Source organism: Saccostrea cucullata, unplaced genomic scaffold (assembly GCF_032062105.1).
Source record: "Saccostrea cucullata isolate Sc308-1 unplaced genomic scaffold, CSIRO_AGI_Scuc_v1 ctg658, whole genome shotgun sequence".
NCBI lineage: Eukaryota > Metazoa > Mollusca > Bivalvia > Ostreida > Ostreidae > Saccostrea > Saccostrea cuccullata.
Genome location: NW_026933693.1, coordinates 346,362 through 364,866, shown reverse-complemented (window position 1 = coordinate 364,866; position 18,505 = coordinate 346,362). Strand labels below are relative to the sequence as shown.

General features: G+C 34.6%; 1 protein-coding gene and 1 long non-coding RNA gene across 2 annotated transcripts; both read left to right on the top strand.

Moving 5' to 3' along the window:
- The first annotated feature begins 1,524 nt into the window (after window positions 1–1,524).
- Window positions 1,525–10,524, top strand: LOC134238989 (uncharacterized). Its single transcript, XR_009986130.1, has 5 exons — window positions 1,525–1,608; window positions 8,698–8,860; window positions 9,240–9,418; window positions 9,654–9,888; window positions 10,023–10,524. It is a non-coding gene; the product is annotated as an uncharacterized LOC134238989 (long non-coding RNA).
- Window positions 10,525–13,766: 3,242 nt separating this feature from the next.
- Window positions 13,767–17,378, top strand: LOC134238957 (transcription factor Sp4-like). The gene is made up of 2 exons (XM_062721079.1): window positions 13,767–13,880; window positions 14,929–17,378. The coding sequence occupies exon 2, from the start codon at window positions 14,947–14,949 to the stop codon at window positions 17,125–17,127; it is 2,181 nt and encodes a 726-aa protein (XP_062577063.1). The 5' UTR covers window positions 13,767–13,880; window positions 14,929–14,946; the 3' UTR covers window positions 17,128–17,378.
- Window positions 17,379–18,505: the final 1,127 nt, after the last annotated feature.

Genomic DNA, 18,505 nt, shown 5'->3' with positions numbered 1-18,505 from the left:
CTACCCCCGGGGTTCATGATTTGAACAAACTTGAATCTACACTACCTGAAGATGCTTCCAGGTGAGTTTCATCTTTGCTGGTCCAAAGGTTTTGGAGAAAAAGATTTTTAAAGACTTTTCTTTGATCAGCCATAGTGGCACTGCCCTACCCACGGGGTCATGATTTGAACAAACTTGAATCTACACTACCTGAGGATGCTTTCACATGAATCTTTCCTGGCCCATTCTGGAGTAGAAGATTTTTAAAGATTTTTTCCTATTCCCTATGAAAAACTTTGATCAGCCATTGTGGCCGCGCCCTTCCCTCGGCGTCATGATTTGAACAAACTTGAATCTACACTACCTGAGGATGCTTTCACATGAGTTTCATCTTTCCTGGCCCAGTGGTTCTTGAGAAGATTTTTTTTTTTTTAATGCCATTAATTTTTCATTAATTCATAATTATCTCCCCTTGAAAGAGGGCTTGATCGTTCACTTAAACAAACGTGAATCCCCTCACCCAAGCATACTTTGTGGCATGTTTGGTTGAAATTGGCCCAGTGATTCTTGAAGAGAAGATGAAAATGTGAAAAGTTTACGACGACAACAGCGACAGACAAAATGTGATCAGAAAAGCTCACTTGAGCCTTCGGCACAGGTGAGCTAGAAATACATGTACGAGGGCCATTTCATTAGTTCTGAGAACTGTTTAATAAATAAAAAAAAAACGTTTCGCGGAAATTAACAAATTTGGTACAAAGAATTTATGAATTTACGAACTTGACCTTTGGACCATTGATCTCAAAATTATTGGGAGTCTTCCTTAGCATGTTTAGGCCAGTGAAATTTTATACCAAAAATCTTATAGTCCATATGGTTTTAGCTGCAGGTATGATTTTTAGACCATTTCCGGTCTATTAATATATATTTTTTCGGAGAGCTACAGATCTGCAGCTAATATGGTTTTTGTTGTAAATTTCACCACAAAAGCTCAAGGATACGTTTTTTCATATCTTAGACTATTTCAAAGTATGGTGATGCTTGAAAGTTCGATTTTAATAGAAAATATCGTCTACCCTCCCCTTTATTTCAAGAGCTGAATTCGAAATTAATTTAAATTTAATTTACTATCTAGCGCTGGAATTAAAATGATTAATCAATTACCACTGAACTGTTCTTTGTATTAATCAAAGATTTTATGGCCAATTGGCATCAATATTGAATTAAATAGTTGCAAAATTAAATGTAGGTTGGAATCAAGAGTTAAGAGTTCGTAGTTCTTTTCATAGCAAAAGTACATGTACATATCGCGCGGAAAGGAAAGCGTTACCAGACAGACAGACGAACGGACAGACAGACCAAAGTCACACTTCTCGGATGGTTCGTACCCCGCAAGTTTGAATGGAGCGTAGCGGAGTCAGCCACTTTGTGAAAGCAAGAACAAAAAAAAAATAAATTGTTTTCCCTTTGATCTTCCATACAAAGATTATGTAAATTTTAAAACAGATTCAATTTTCGGCAGCTCCCTGCTACACATTCGCGCATGCGCATTGAGACTTTCGCTTTCACCTTGGATTGTGAAAAAGAAAACATTTCGCACGCAGAATTGTGTTGGATATTTTCTTTGTGGTAAGTTACTTTTTAATCGAATTTTAATTTTATGTCTTAAGTAGGTCATAAACATAATGGGTTAGCCTTTTTTGTTTTCCTTGCGCAAAATGCTTATGACAATGGATGTTATACAGTTATTTTAAGATGTTATTGTTAGACACTGTTAGTTAGTAATTTGAAGGAAAAAAATAGTTTAATAGCTATTAGCTATCGAAACAGTGATGAATACACATCATTCATATCTGTATTATGCTATTTTATGAAACTTATCAGGATCAGTACAATCAATACATTTAGCTCACTGTACTTACAACAGTACAAAGCTGACATTAGCTGTTTTTTTTTTTTTTACATATAGGCTAATTAATTGCAAGTATTCAATAATACTTTTTAAATAACCATAAAAAATAAAAAGAAACACAATGTTACTTATCCGGAAATGTTTGTGTAACGTTACCCCATATTTTACACATGTATTTTTGGGTTTGTACGTACTATGTGCAATAATTCTATTGGTGCACCACAGAAGTCATGCTGATAAGGGGGAGAAAATCTCTCAATTAAACTTTTACTTAAATGCAAATCTCATCTGTAGCACACTGGTCTTAAAAAGTTGGTATGGGTGACAGAGCTAGAGCACAAAAGCTTAAATGCTTGCTTTTGGAAATTCTCTGAATTCTTTTCTCAGTTGTACAAAATCTTGATTTACTTTCTGTCAACTTCTCACATATGTAATATATGCACAAAGCTGCAGCGTGTTGGTCTGTTGGACCAAATAATTTGCCTCTCAAAATGGCAGTGTAAATATAGGCAGAATTTTCGATGATCTCTATATCAGGCCCATGAAGATTTGTATACAATGGTTATAAGGCAATTTTTGTTGTGGAAATATATTAAAAGAATAAGTTCAGGAACACATGATTAGTAACATTTTGAGATGGCAGTTGAAAAACACAGAGAAATAAATCAATTTTTTTGCAAAATAAATATAATTTTTTTTCAACTGGTAGCACTGTAGCTCTCAGGTCTGTCAGTATATTTGTTTCAGAGAGCTACAGTTCTGCAGCTATTTTATCATCATGACTGCAACCTGAAGGTGTTAAAATGTTACTTAATTAGTTTTCTCCAAGAAATTTTTTTGTATGTAATACATGTAGTTACCCCATATACGGTAATACTTTAACCCTATCTCTGTAGATTTATCAAAAAAATTCTATCTTTCGATTGGTTGAAGTCTAGCTGTCATGTGAAGGGGGTGGATTACTTATACTCAGTCAATTGTAAATCAATACATGTTCAATGTGTTATGTAAGAAACACAACGTGATAGATAAACACAACGTGAAACACATCATTATAGGCACAGTATGAACATGATGAAGCATGTAGCAGAGAAAAACATAATTTATAAACTACAGATAATGTGTTTAAATGTTTCATTGGTGGGGGTAAATTAGTTACCTGGGTAAATAGTTCTTTAGTGACAGGGTACGGGATGATACCTCACCAGGTATGAAGTTTACTAACCAGGTATCATCCTGTACCCTGTCACTAAAAGACTTTGTAACTGATAGTTCCTCCTAAATTGTCATTAAAACATGTTTAATATGACCAATGCCATCAGGTATCTGCACATAATCATCACTATCACACGGGATAAGTCACATGTACATGTGCTAGACCTTTTGAGAGGTGTGACAACCCCACACTAATAGTCATATTGATATTGAAATAATCTGGTTAAAGACACTTCAAAAAATTTTCACTCATATTGATACATCACCGGGACCCCTCTTGGAAAACTGGGATTTATGTGAAATTGGTATGAAAAGTCATAGGCATGAAATTGGTATGAAAAGTCATATAGGCATGAAGCTTTTAAAGTCAACAACTACCCACCCCACCCATAAAATAGGTTTTTATACGCCCGTCTTAAGACGGGCCATATTATGTTATAGGCTTCATGTCCATCCGTCTGTCCGTCTGCCCGTCTGTCTGTTAGCTTTTTCGTTTCCAGCTCATAACTTTAATACTACTAGGCCTAGGATTATCAAACTTTGTCATCTGATGCATCTTGGGTAGAAGGTGTGTCGCGCACAAAAAGTAGGTCGCTCTGAAGAAGTTACAGCCAAATATGGAAAAATCCTTTCCGGCCCATAACTAGAAAACCATAAGACCTACAATCATCAAACTTGGCCAGTTTATGCATCTTAGGTAAAAGGTGTGTCGCGACCTATTTCAAGGTCACTGTGACCTTTAATTTAAGTGAATTTTTTTTTTTAAAATGTGTCTTTTTTACTATTCATTTACACATCCCAAATAATGTAAGAGTATTGCACTGTTCTTATTAACAAAGTGTTAAATCAAGAAAATACTTATTTTTTTAAGCATATACTTGACAGCAATCTAAAACAAATATAATGTATGTTAGAGAATCCCATGTCTCCCATGAGTGTAATTATCAAGCACTGGTCAAGAAGAATTTTGATAACAGAAAATTGCATGTCAAATTAGAGAGAAATTAATTAAGAAATAAGATGTCATTTTTAGAGTTTCATTGGGATGTGACATGAAGTCGGTCTTGTGATCAAATTCTATAACGCCCGAAGGGCATTATAGTAAATTTGATCACGTACCGACTTCATGTCACATCCCAATGAAACTCTAAATAATGATATTTTATTTCTTATATTTATATTTTATTTTTATTTGTATAACAAGGAAAAATAGGCGTTATTTGGATATTGTTATAGAAATGCAACATATAACATAACTACGGCGTCATATGACGTCACAGTCAAGACTTTCCAATAGTCTCGTGCGGTTTGCCCAACTGCATGTCATTGAAAATTGAACATCAATTTAATTTATATTGTCATATAAGGAAAGACATTAGCAAATGTAAATATTGGGTTTTGAGTGCGAGGAGCTAACTGACAGAGCATTGGTGTTATCTATATCCCTTGAGAATTGGGCAAATGGGTAAGCCTGTTTGATTAAATTCAATTCTTTTATTCCTTGTATCAGCAGATACATCAGATTAACATAGTAGTTACATACAATATACTTAATTGCCATGTAAACATATATTACAATGTATTTACACAAGCATTAATAAATGTACATATCTATACATACATATTTATGTACTACATGTATCATAATAGTGAATCAATATTACTCATTATTATAATAAATTTATTTTACTTTCTCGTAAATTACAAGCTTCTCTTAAAAAATTCCCCAGACCTCTTAATTCCCTTACATTTTGAACACTTAGTAACTGTATTAATTTATATACACTACTATTTTGATAATAATATTTTTTAATATATTTCTTTCTTAAATTTTCATATGTTGGACATTGTAAAATTAGATGAAATTCATCCTCTATTTCATTTAGAGTACACAATATGCATTTTCTGTCATTTCTATTGGTATTTGTGTATCTACCCCTTTCAATATATAAGTTGTGATCAGACATCCTAAACTTTGAAATTATTTCTCGATTTTTAGCACTTAAAGGTTTATTGAGGTAATATTGAAGGCAATGTGTATCTGTAAGATATTTGTACAAATTAGCTTTTGGCATATTGTCGATTTCTGATCTTAATTCTTGGATGTAAATATCTTTCATTCTCTGTTCAATAAGTTTAATAACATATTTATCATCATAATTTGTATTCATCAAGGAATTTAGTCCTAATCTATCCAGTTCTGTTTTAATATTTACAATCCATTCATCATTTTCCTGTACCATTTCTTCATAACATGTCTTAAGGATACAATTTTCTGTTTTTCTTAACTTTAACCAATATTTCATAATTTTTATTGTCCTTAAAATGTGACATGGAAATCTACCAAGTTCATGATAAACAAGCTTGTTACTAGCATTCTTTTTTAACCCTAAGATTTTTTTACAGAACATGATATGGATCGACTTTTTCGATATCAATTCCTTTGTTGAAACCCCATACTTCCGACGCATACAAAAGTATACTATTGACATAGGTGTCAAAAACAGAGCATTTTGTTTGGACATTAAAGTAGTAGTCATTTAGTTTACTTTGAATACTAAAAAGAGCTTTTCTTCCTTGCTCTGCAAGCTTCTGTTGTGCTTTAGTAAATTTACCATTGTAATTTAATAATAACCCGAGATAATTAAACTCATTTACTATTTCTAATTCTTTTTTGTCGTAAAACCACTTTTCATTTTCTTTTATTTTTCCTCCATTTCTAAAAACCATTATTTTAGTTTTATCTGCATTTACAGTTAGATTCCATTTCTTGCAATAGTTATGCAAAGAGTCAAGTATTTGTTGTAACGCTTCGGGTGTTTCTGCTAATATAACAGTATCATCAGCATACATAATAAGGAACATGTTAATTAAATTAATTTCAATTGATGGGCAATTCTCGTTTAACAAATGCATTTCAAAATCGTTTACATAAAAAGAGTACAAAATTGGGGATAAAATTTCACCCTGAAATAGTCCAACTTGGCTTCCAAAATATTCGGAAAGGACACCACCATACTTTACACAACATTTGATATTTTCATAGAGTGATTTAATTATCTTTAACAATTTACCCCGTATTCCAAGCTTACATAACTTAATCCATAATTTGCCCCTATTAACAAAATCGAACGCTTTTTTATAATCTATGAAACAGCAGTATAATCTCCTACCCTTTTTGCGGAGAAATTTATTTATTAATGACTGTAATACAAAAATTGCATCAACAGTACCATAGCCATGTCTAAAGCCAAACTGGGCGTCTGATATAATAGATATTTCTTCATCCCATTTCAGTAGTCTTTGATTAAGAATAGAAGTGAATAGCTTACCCATACAACTAACTAATGAAATACCCCTATAATTGTTTGCATCATTAACTCCGCCTTTTTTATATACAGGTACAATTATAGCCCTAGACCATGATTGTGGGAAAAAACCAGAACTAAAAATAGCATTGAACATTTTATGCAAAACCGGTATTAAAGTCTCAATACAATCTATAAATAGTTCATTTAGTATGAAATCTTCACTGCAGCTCTTACTTTTTTTTAAATTTTGTATACTATGTCTAATTTCCTCGACTGATATTTCTTGGTCTAATTCATCAAATATAGGTTCACTATCATCACTATCTGTGTTATATTGACCTTCCTCTGCCTTTGTGTCTTGGGTTAGATTCTTAAAATGGTTATAAAAGTTTTCTTATCCTATTTCGGTTGCCGGACATTTTCTTTTCCTTTTAGAAAAATATTTGTAAAATTTTCTTGGATTGGTTTTTCTAAGTGACTGTATCATGTCTCCTTCTTGACGTTTATAAGCTACTTTAAGTTTTCTTTCAAGTGTTTTATAAATTGATTTTGCCTGCAATAATTTCTTTCTATTGTCCGTTGATCTATTTAAGTTAAAAATATGCAAAGCGTTTTTATAGTCCTTATATTTTTCTTTACACTCGTCATTAAACCAAGGTTTATCATCTCCTCTAGATTTGTGATTATATTGTGAACTTTCACTTGTAAATTGCCCCCGTTTTGTTTCACATTTTGGTAATACAATGTCATTTATGATATTACATAGATTAACAACACAATTGTCTACATCTTGCTGGTCTTTTAAATGACAGCTTACTAATTCAATTAATGTGTCTGCATTATTAACTAGATCAACATTTATATTATATTTTTCATCCTCGTTCCATCTTATATTTTTCCACTCTACTCTATAGTGTTCTGTTGATTTGTTATCATACGGATATGTAATTTCATTATCGCAATTGATTTTAAAAAATAGAGGGGAATGGTCAGATAAAGTATTAAATGTTCCAGAAGAAAATTCTAAGATATACTGTATATTTTCCTGTCGACAAATAAGGTAATCAATTAAACTGACTCCATTTGCACCATAAAAAGTTATATTACCCTTAGCATCTCCAGAATGTCTACCATTTACAATTCGAAAACCTGTGGATTTACATAGATTCAAAAACTTTCTACCGTGCTGGTTTACATAACTATCCTGACTTTTCCTGTTAATATTACATGTATCAGAAGTATAAGATATCAAATGTTGTATTGCATCAGACACATTCTCAGAGAGATTATCATTTACAATATAGTCTTCATTTAAACCACACCTAGCATTTAAATCACCTGATAAAAAGATGCATCCAAGAGATGTATATTTGCTAATTAGATCATATAAACACTGAAATAAATCGACATCTTCTTTTTGATAAAAAACACTGCCATCAGGTGGTATGTAACAGAAAAATAAAAAGATTAAAAAATAGCTCTTGTTGACTAGCTTAAGTTTTGAAATGAATTTGATGAAAAGCAATTAAATGTAATTTGATATTGCATAATAGACTAATCTGATATTATGTAATATTATTAATTTAAAAACTAATTTTATGGGGTGGGGTTGAATCAGCATGTCCATATGAATTACATATTAAAACCTGTCGGACATAGAATCTCAACCAAAAAAAAAATCTGAGTATTTTATATGTTTTTAAAAAAAAATTATAGTAGATAGTGCAGACCCATTCATCTCTTGGTAGTAATGAGTAGACAAGCATCCAGTTAAAGATTAATTAATGAGTTCAATGTAGGAAGGCTAGCTGTCTCAGTCGCTCTGATTAAGCAGCCCTTTGGGGATTAGACAGAAGAACTGCTGGTCAGTTTATAACATGTGTCATTTGATGGCCAGCCTTTTCTTTTCAAAATTAATTTGGTATAGATTTAGTTGTTAAGACTAATTTGATGATGGGCATTTGACACGGTCTAACACAACCAGCACAGAAATCTATCAGTGATTTAATATTTATTATACTTGATGCCTACATCACAGGGGATGGATAAATATTTTAAGGAATGGAAAAATCATAGAAATCTTAGAATCAAGGTTGATGTGATTTTCTTGCACCTAAACTGTTCAAGAAAATTGTAATTTTTTGATGGGCGTATCATGCTGTGGCGCAGCACTTTATTCACATCTGGAAAAAAGATTTATTTTTTTGTTTTTGACTTGGGTGGACACCCCCTGGGAAAAAATCCCCGCCTGTATTTTAAAAATAAATTTCTTTGTTGCAGATGTGTTGAGGGCTGAAGTTTTGTTCCCTTTCCTTGTGGCAGATTGCTTCATAAGGGATGTTTCCAGACAGTAAAATATCCTTCAAGTTCTCCTGTGTGTCATCAAGCGATCAATGTGTAACAAGTTGTCTCCCTGTAATATATCTATTGAGCTGGAGTCAAGGTAATTGCCCTGCCAGTTGAGGTTTATTTTCACTTTTATCATAATTAGGAATTTTATTTTAATATTAGAAAATAGAAGGTGCACAATGGCAATATGTAATAAGATTCTGTGCAAGTCTCGTAAAATTTCAATCATTGGTATGAGAGGAGTTGCGGATAAGAGATGGGTACCCCAAAGCATAACAGACAGACGGGCGAATGTACAGACAGACGGACGGACATACTAATCATTACTATATACCTTCCCAATTTTCAAGTGGGGGGTATAATAATGATAATGCTCTACTAATTAAGGGCTATCATACTTATATTTTTGTTTTAATATTTGTTTTTTTTTTAAATTGTATATGGTACTAATAACAATATCCCTTTTTATTTAGCTTGAACTGAAAAGAGATATTTAAGGACTTCATGGAATTCAGCGACATCGAGCCATTGAAGATCCTGAAGCTTTCAAGTACAAGATGATTAAGCTTAGAAAAGTGTGTTGTCTTCTTCACCATTGACCTGTCTTGCAGAGTGACTTCAGTTCCCATGATTTGTTGAGAAACCAGGACAGGTGAAGTGATGTACATACTATATTAATGACAACAACCATGTACATGTATATGTACATCAGCTTCCCAAGTTTCATTCTTCATCCACTTAACCAGTTTAACACTATTTTCTACGTAAAATTTTGAACGTCTGAATGTTTTATATGATTATTGTACATACAAATGTACATTTAAATTAAATTTAAAAAAAATGCCTATTGGAGAAATTGATATTTAAACATTTTTGTCTTTTATCAGGGTGATGAAGATAATATTGGGTACTTGAGGGAGATGTTGACTTTGTTGAGGAATTTCCATGAGAAGTTTGTTAAAGCAATGATCATATAGTCTACCAAGGATCTCACAGCTGTGCCATTCAAAGACAGCAACTCCCAGCTGAATGACAACATCATTGTCATGATGTAATGACAAGAGCCATGTAGGTTGTCACCGTGGACCATGAGGATGAAATTCAACCATCATCACTACAGAGGTTTGTACATGTATTGCACTCCCATGCTAACTTGAGATTTCCATAAATGAAAAAATCATTTTAGGCCTATTTATTATTTATTTGACATTTTCATTTCTTTTATGTTGATAAATGACTTCTAAAAATATTTTTAGGGCATTAAGAAAAATCTACTATGCAGGACATCAAAGGTGCTGGCCAAATTTCTTTTCAAGGATATGGTGGTATTCAACCTTGGCTTCCCAAATCCAGCAAATGGAGGAGATCTACATGTACCACCAACTGCCCTAACTGTGCTAGCACAGAGATTCACTTCCCTAGTGCCCCAGGATCAATGGGAATAAATGAAAGAGGAATTCATGGACTACCAAACAACTCCTGCTGTGGACCTCCCAAGTTTTGTGGAAAACACAAAAACAGATGTCTACTGCATGGGATAGAATTCTGGACAAAAGAAATAAAATTTCCAGTGATTATTAGGGCTGGGACTATATATATCGAGATATCTGTGAGGACGATAGGCATATCGATACATGTGAAGAAATATCGAAATATTGTCCCAAAAAATCTGACTTCCATTTTTAAATGTTTATTTAACATTTGGGGTTTAATGTATAAAATAATTAAGCTAAATATAAATATAGATTTGAAATAAATAATAATTAAATCACTTACAATTGAGTAAAATAGTTTTGTGAAATAATTTGATAATTTCAGTGCAAAAAAAAGATTTTTTATAAGCAATTAAACATATCATGATACATATTGTATTGTGGCTCAAATATCGTGATATGTATGGATATAGAAAAAGTTGTATCATCCCAGCCCTAGTGATGATTGATTGTATATTGTTTAACATCCCTTTCAAGAATGTTTCACTCATACAACAGATGCCACCACTTGCCGGCAGCAAGCTGCTAATTTTGTCCTATACTCGACATTCAGGGCCATTGGGGGAACGGTCTTGACATCCCACAGGGGGATTTGAACCTGTGACATAAGTATGGCACGCCAAATTCACAAAAATGAGCAAAACATAGTTTCACAGTTGATAAACTAGGTTTATCGCTTGTAAACTATAGTTTACGGACTGTAAACTATAGTTAATAACCTTAATCTATATTTTACATCTGTAAACCATAGTTAACACGATAATATATGTTTCACGACTGTAAACTTATCACCGAAAACAATCATTTGCGATCGCAAAACATAGATTATCTGATAAATACAGTTTCATGATTGTAAACTATGGTTTACAACTCTTAACTATAGTTAACGATCATAAATTATAGTTTACAGACGTGAATCTATGTTTAACAACAAAATATATTGTTAAAGTTTTATTACAGACAAATAAACTTAGATTAGCATTCCTAAACTATAGTTAACAACCATTAAATATAGTTTTACAGATGTAAACTATAGTTAACGAATTGTAAACTATAGTTCATGGTTTGTAAACTATAGTTTACAGTTCATAAACCTAGTTTATCAATTGTGAAACAATGTTTAGCCCATTTTTGTGAATTTGGCATGCCATACAAGGATCAACTTTGTACTTTGTGACTGTAGAGCAGTTTCCAGTGATGGTAAAATAGTCAAAGCCATGCTTTAATGTTGTGCCAAATTCCAATGCTGGATGTGAATGAGTCTTCTCTATGGTGAAGAAAATGCAGATAGAGACCCCTGCTAATTTGGACAATAAAACAATCAGTGCCCTACTCTTGTTAAACCATCATATAACTTTGACTGTTTGTGACTTGACTGTTGACTGCAATTATATGTCCTCTGTTTTGCATATTCTTAACTGAATTTTAATGGTACACATTGGCAGATCTAGAGAGGAGGGACTGGACCCTCCTTATTTTTCCAGAGAGAGGGAGAGGATGTTTTTTTGTTACGTTTAATATGTTAAAATAAATAAAGTATCTCAATCTCTGCCTTTTCTGCTCACTAGAAAGAGTATTGTGTATTGCTTTGTTTATAGATACCAGTTATACCTTCACTACCTTGATACCGGGCCCCACCACCAACACAAGGTCGCTTGAAACTTATAAGGATGTCACGAAGGATTTTTATTTATAAGATATTGAAAGAAAAATGATTTACTTAATTACCAGACTAGTAAAATGCAAACTTTTAACATGGAAGATTCTGGAAGAAAACTGTGGCCATAATATTTTTGGACAATCTTCTCAAGTAACTTACGTACAGGAATATGCAAAAAAAAGGTTATGATAAGGAGTATGCTAAAAAGTTTCTCTGTGTAGTATGAGAAGAATTTAGTCAATGAATTCAAAGGTGTAAAACACCCCCATAATACGTGGACGGGGGGGGGGGGTCACTATTTCTGAGAGCAATCTTTTGCTGAGTGTACTTTTAATATGCAAATTTTGTTAATAGGACGCGGCACCCCTACCCCAGCTTTTTGTTGCTGGAGGGTCAAAATTTGCAAATTCCAGCAATAAAAAGTGTACTGAAAATTTCACCCACCCCCTTTACAACAAAATTGGATATTAAGGGTGCTCACTTTAATTTTGCTTATTTGTCAGCTTTATTCAGGGCCTTTAAAGTAGTTGCTATGGTGCTAAAGCGCATGTGGTGTGATTCTATAAAGCAGGGGAGGGGGGTACGGAGGGCACAAACTTGGAAGACCCTTTCAAAAATTACTGGATTCGCCTCTGGTTCATGTATTATATATGTCACCTATCAATTTGTGATGATGTTCTTTCAGTTTTATAACATGTTGTTTGCTTGAATTTCAATAGTGATACGTACATAATCAAAGTACTGTAGCTTTATAAATTTAAACAATGCAACAATGCCGTTTTGTTTTCATGTACAGTATGCTACTGTCTTTTTATTTATTTATTTTTTTTATTAAATTGAAGAAAGTATACATTTGTTTGACCTATTTATTAAGTTGCGCGTTAGACGTGGTAGAATGCTTTGACTTAAATTAGAAGAAAAAATGTTCAAACGAAGAATATGTATTATGTATGATAAAGAATGATTAAGAAATCAATGGAAAAGACAATAAGATTCAGTTTGGACATAAGTAATTAAAAATCCATGTCGTATACCACCCAAAATCACCCAGTTTGGATTTTCACCAGCTTAACAATGGGGGGGGGGTCTATATTGCAATACAATAGACTACAAGTTTACAATCTGTTTTGGCATTGAAGTTCTTTAATTATTATTTTAAAGTGTGAAAACTTCACAATGTCAAGGTTTTGTGATACCGGTATCATATCTCTACACGCAGAAGCATCACAGAACCTTGACATGCACCGTGTAGATAGGGTTCTGAAGATTTTTTTACCTGTTTACTCTGCGATATCAAGCAAAAAGGGTGGGGTTGGGATGGGAGTGGGGGATGAGGGGTTGTTGCTGTACTTTGTCAGATATGCACAAACAATATACCCCCCCCCCCCCTTTTAATCAGACTAGGTATTTTAACCAATTAAACAAAAAGGCTTGTATTTCAAGCACGTTTACATCTTTGTTATTTTACCTTTCTTCATTGAATAATGCATAAAAAATATAATATCTTTAAACATTCACGTAATTAGCGATTGCAATACTTATATATATGCGTACGACTTATATGCGTACGAGCGGTTATTCGTACTTTCACTTTGAGTATGACGTGACGTCATAATTACTGTCACATGGTGTGCAGGGAGCTGCCTTTAGACTCGTTCGAATTTAAAACTACTAGGGTTCCATACTTGCCCGAAAAGTGTTAAAAACTAAATTGTACATTTTAGCAGAGACATAAAACCAGTAGATTTTAATGATAATATAATTTGTGTAAAATAACCAAAATGTATTGGAAATCTTGATAAAAGACCCCCCGCCTAACCAAAATCAACGTATGAGTTGTTTAAAACTATTTACTCCTGAACACCTTACTTCCGGTTTTTCGGACAAAGGAGAACTTTTCATTAAATGAATGCTTTTTAGCTATGATTGACATTTAATTTGAGCTTCAACGTAAAAGTTGTGTAAGTATATACTTGTATGTATTGTAATTCTTTCGTGATTTGATGTAAGATGACAGTATTTGCACATTTCGAGCATCCCCCCACCTTGATTCGAAAGCGTGGAAAACGCGGTTTAAATTGTTTAAAGCCGCCATTGCTACCACAATCTACGCATTAAAATATTTTTTAGGTAGAAAGTTGGTTAAAACTTACTAAAATTACATTAAAGATGTAAAAAGTGGTGTGTATTTTGCTCACCCCCCTTCTCGATGGTAACCCCCCCCCCCCCATTTTAATATTGGCTGAACTCATCTTGCCAGTGTCGGTGAACCCAGGAATGTTGTTAGTAAATAAAGAATTTCTGTGAATTTATAGCGATTATTTTAAATCTGCAACATTTTTCTAAGGGAGTATTCTTTTTTTTTTACAAAAATAAAACAAACCAGAGAAGAAGTCATGTTATGAGACAAATTAATAAATTCCTGAAAAAAATGACAGGGGAATAAACACAAAAACACATAGAAGGGAGAAAACTATCTTTTTGTTGATGAGGAGGGAAGGGTCATGGGGGTTTGATTCTTGTAAGTTTTAAAAAATCTTTGATAAATCAAGAGAAAATTTGACTCTACTATAAAATAGGGGGGGGGGGGGATATAGCTTTTCAATGAAATATATTCTTAACAAAAATTATTCTCTGGAAAAAAAAGTAGAGACCCCTTCTCCCACTTTGTTTATAAAAAGAGCTTACCAAAGCTCAATAAAGAATATGTTTACCACTGCCTTTCCTCTGAAAATGTAAATGATCGAATGAGCACAATTCTAAAGGGGGGGGGGGACTCCCTGTAAATCAGATTAGATACCTTGTGTTATTATATCATACTAAATGGGTTAAAATTTATTTCCGAAACAAGTGCAGTTGAGGTTCTGTGGGCAAAAATTTAACATTAATTCAGAAACCTGTGATACTCACTGGCTGTCAAGACCTTTTGTTACTATTTAATAATAATCATTTGGTAAGTCATCCAGATTTTTTTTAAAGTAAATAAGTCATGTCTATTCTATTTTGTAGGATTATTTGAGCGAAAAAATGGCAGAGAATCCAGGGGCGAGTGAAATAATCTATATACAGCTCTCCAGCCCAGGAGAATCATTTCCTCAAGACATCAACAATGTGGTTATGTCTTCATCAAATATTGGGAACATTGCTATACCTATTGGAACCGTGTCTCCAGAAACTGAGGACATCACAGACCAGATTACCGGGGATGTCACAGGTGAAGAAAGTCCAGTCCCCTTACAAAATGATGGCCAGGAATCCACGACACAGGCCCCCGGGCAGGGGTTATCAATCACAGAAACAAACAACAATGCTCTCTTCACGGGAGGCGACCTAGGTGCAGTAGACCTGCCTGTTGCAGTTGCGACTAATGTGGACCAACTGCCACAAGAGACTCCCCAGGTAGCCGAGCCCACGGTAACAGAAGAGGTAACGCAAGGTGTGATTGGTATAACACATGCTGATGGTCTTCTTAGTGTAGATATTCCTTTATCAGAAGTCATGGCTGATCCGTCTACGACTCAAACAACTGTAGTTAAGACTGAAGCCATTGCTGAACCATCTACCACACAAATGGTCGTAGTTAACACAGCAGAAGAAACGCACCCAACAAATACAGACATTCATGAAATGAGTATCGCACCCATTGTGACAAATGCTGAAGTCACTCCATCAAATCCTCAACCGAAGATAATCTTAAAGACAACACAGGTGTCACCAAGCCATGCATCACCTGAGAAAAACGTCACCATCCCTTCAGGGATAAGGATACAGACGTACCTTGATGATCAGGTGGCGTATAAGATAACAACCAGTGATGTAACAGAGGCCATTTCTGCCGTAAGAACCACTTCCTCCAAGGTAAACACAACAAAACCATTCAAACCAACAACAGCAACAAGTAAACCCACTCACCAACTGGTTGTGACCTCCATGGGTCTCGTGAGAAAGGCCCTCATTCCAGACTCTCCCCCGGCCGATTCTGTAGCTACAGCTCCTAAGATAGTGTCGCCGGTCAAAGTCACCAAGAAAACAAATTCCGTTCCAACCATATCAGAGAGCACAATACAGACGTTCACAGTGACAGAGACACATCCCACCACCGTACCACTGATTCCAGAAAACGAGATGATCCCAAGTTCTCAGATAGAACATCTCCAGGGGGAATCTAACAAGGGAGCGAAGGAGTCTGATAAACAACAGGAGAGTACGGAAAACATGGAGGTAGGCAGCTACACCACCATAGAACCACTGAAAAAAGTGAAGGAGGAACCCAAGACTGTGGACGAGATAGCTTCTCCAACAAGAAAGAGTTATAGGGCACCGAAGAGGAAGGTTGTTACAGACTATGAAGAGATCGGCGGAGCTCAGGAAGATGAGCCAGCACCTGTAAAGAAAAAAGCCAAGACGGTGACAGTCACGGCACCGGCTAAAAAACCCGCCAAAGGAAAGCGGGGTCGTAAGCCGAGCGCTAAGGCCGGGAAACTGACGGTGGAGGAGGTGTACAAGAGTGGAGACGACGCAGAGGAAGACGAAGAGAATGACTTCCTGAAAGTTTGTATGATTAAATGTGACTTATGTGACAAACACTTCCTGGACAAGAAGAAGTTAGCTCTTCATAAAAGACAGGCACATAAGAATAAGCGGGCCCCCCGAGGTTCGGGCAAGGAACATATTTGTGAAGTTTGTGGTTACGTGTTTAAAAGACGCGAACACTGGCGTCGACACAAAGAAGTTCATCAGAGGTCAAGACCCCATACTTGTGAGGTGTGTAACAAGACATTCAAACGTGCTGAGCACGTTAAGCGACATCAAAGTGTTCACTTAACAACTAAACCTTTTCCCTGTTTGGAGTGCGAAAGCGCCTTTACCAGGCCAGATCATCTTACAAAGCATATGTTACTTCACAGTGATCCAAAAGGTTACAGACAGAGGCAGCAGGCAAAGAAGAAGAAAGGAAAGGCAGGAAGGGGGAGACCCAAGGGAAAGGGCAATAAAATGATTAAGACCATGCCTAGAGGTCGTGGAAAGGTCACAGTTCAGCTAAGAGCTACCGTCAAGTCCAAGAATGAGGAGGATTTTGAGTATGGAGATTTTGAGGAAGAGTTTCAGGATTTAGAGACTGATGAAGGAGATCTTCTGTCAACTGACGAGGAGGAGGCTGGGTATAACGAAGCTAAAGATAGCGGGCCATTGGAGAAGGTTTACTGAAAAGGAGCCAATCAAATGTCGACAAAAAACCAAACATGCGTTTAACCTAGGAAAGGTTTACTGAAAAAGGAGCTAATCAATTATCAGGAAAACAATATTCACATTCAACTTAATGTTATAAATTACAAGTATCCTAGTGAGGACTCATTTAAAATGTTATCATTTAGTGAAGCTACTGTATGTCATAATCATGTTGAAAATGAAGAGAAAGAGATCTGAATACAAATATTATACAATGATGAAGTAATTAGTAAATTTAGTAGGACCTTGAAACATTGCATTCAAAGAATTAGGAATCAAGTTTATTTTTATGATTTTATCTAATACAAGTTCTAATGTTTTGCATCATGTCAAAAAGAAATCTGATTTCAAAGTTGAAGTACAAGTAGTACATCTGGAAAGTTGTTTATTTTTTAATATGAAAACATTTTTAAAAGTTTTTTTCACCATAACTTTTTCTGACCAATAAAAAAAAAAATCATGGATCTCATTTTTATGTTGAATTATGTAAAATGATATGAAATGTGTTAACAGACAAGAAAATGTGTAAATATAAAACTTGCTGTCTTTTTATGTTAGGTTAAAACATTAACTATGAAGAATAAAACTCGTTTAAAAGAGTGTTGTTGGGTTGTAACTGTTCATCAGATTTAGATCAAGGATTTTCTATATCTTTGTTGCATTCCTTCATTACATGTATGGGTGCTATAAACTTGTACATTTATTCATGGACCCTCAGTGAATTTATGGACACCTGTGTATTTCAGTTTGATTTCAAAATCAATGCCTCCAGCATTTGTTTGAAAGTTCCTCAGACTACATGTATTACTGAGCATTGATTCAACTGCATCTACATGCATGTCATTGGATGACACTCATTTTTCTTGGATTCTAAGTTTTAAATATTTGAATAATACTGTAAACAACTATCATTTGTGACTTCTGTGACTAAGAAAATTGCAACACACATGCATATATTAAAGTAAAATGTGTAATTTGCAATGAGAAATATTCACAAAACAAGAGGCCCATGGGCCACATCGCTCACCTGAGAAACTTTGACCATTCTGTTCTTTACCAGATTTCCCCCCTTGTTATACATAATGCATCCGGACCCTATCCCACTGATCATAATTTAGACATTTTGAAATCTACACTACCCCATGATCCTTCCATGGGCACATATGTTTCAGCTTTTTTGGCCCAGTGGTTCCTGAGAAGATTTTCAAAGATTTTTCCTATATATTTCTATGTAAAACTTTGATTCCCTATAATGGCCCCGCCCTTCCCTGGGGGTCATGATTCCTACAATTTAGAATTTACACTACCCCAGAATGCTTCCACATAAGCTTCACTTTTCCTGGCCCAGTGGTTCCTG

What these genes read in the sequence shown, in the direction of transcription:
- LOC134238957 (XM_062721079.1), top strand. Translation starts at nt 14,947, where the DNA reads ATGGCAGAGAATCCAGGGGCGAGTGAAATAATCTATATACAGCTCTCC.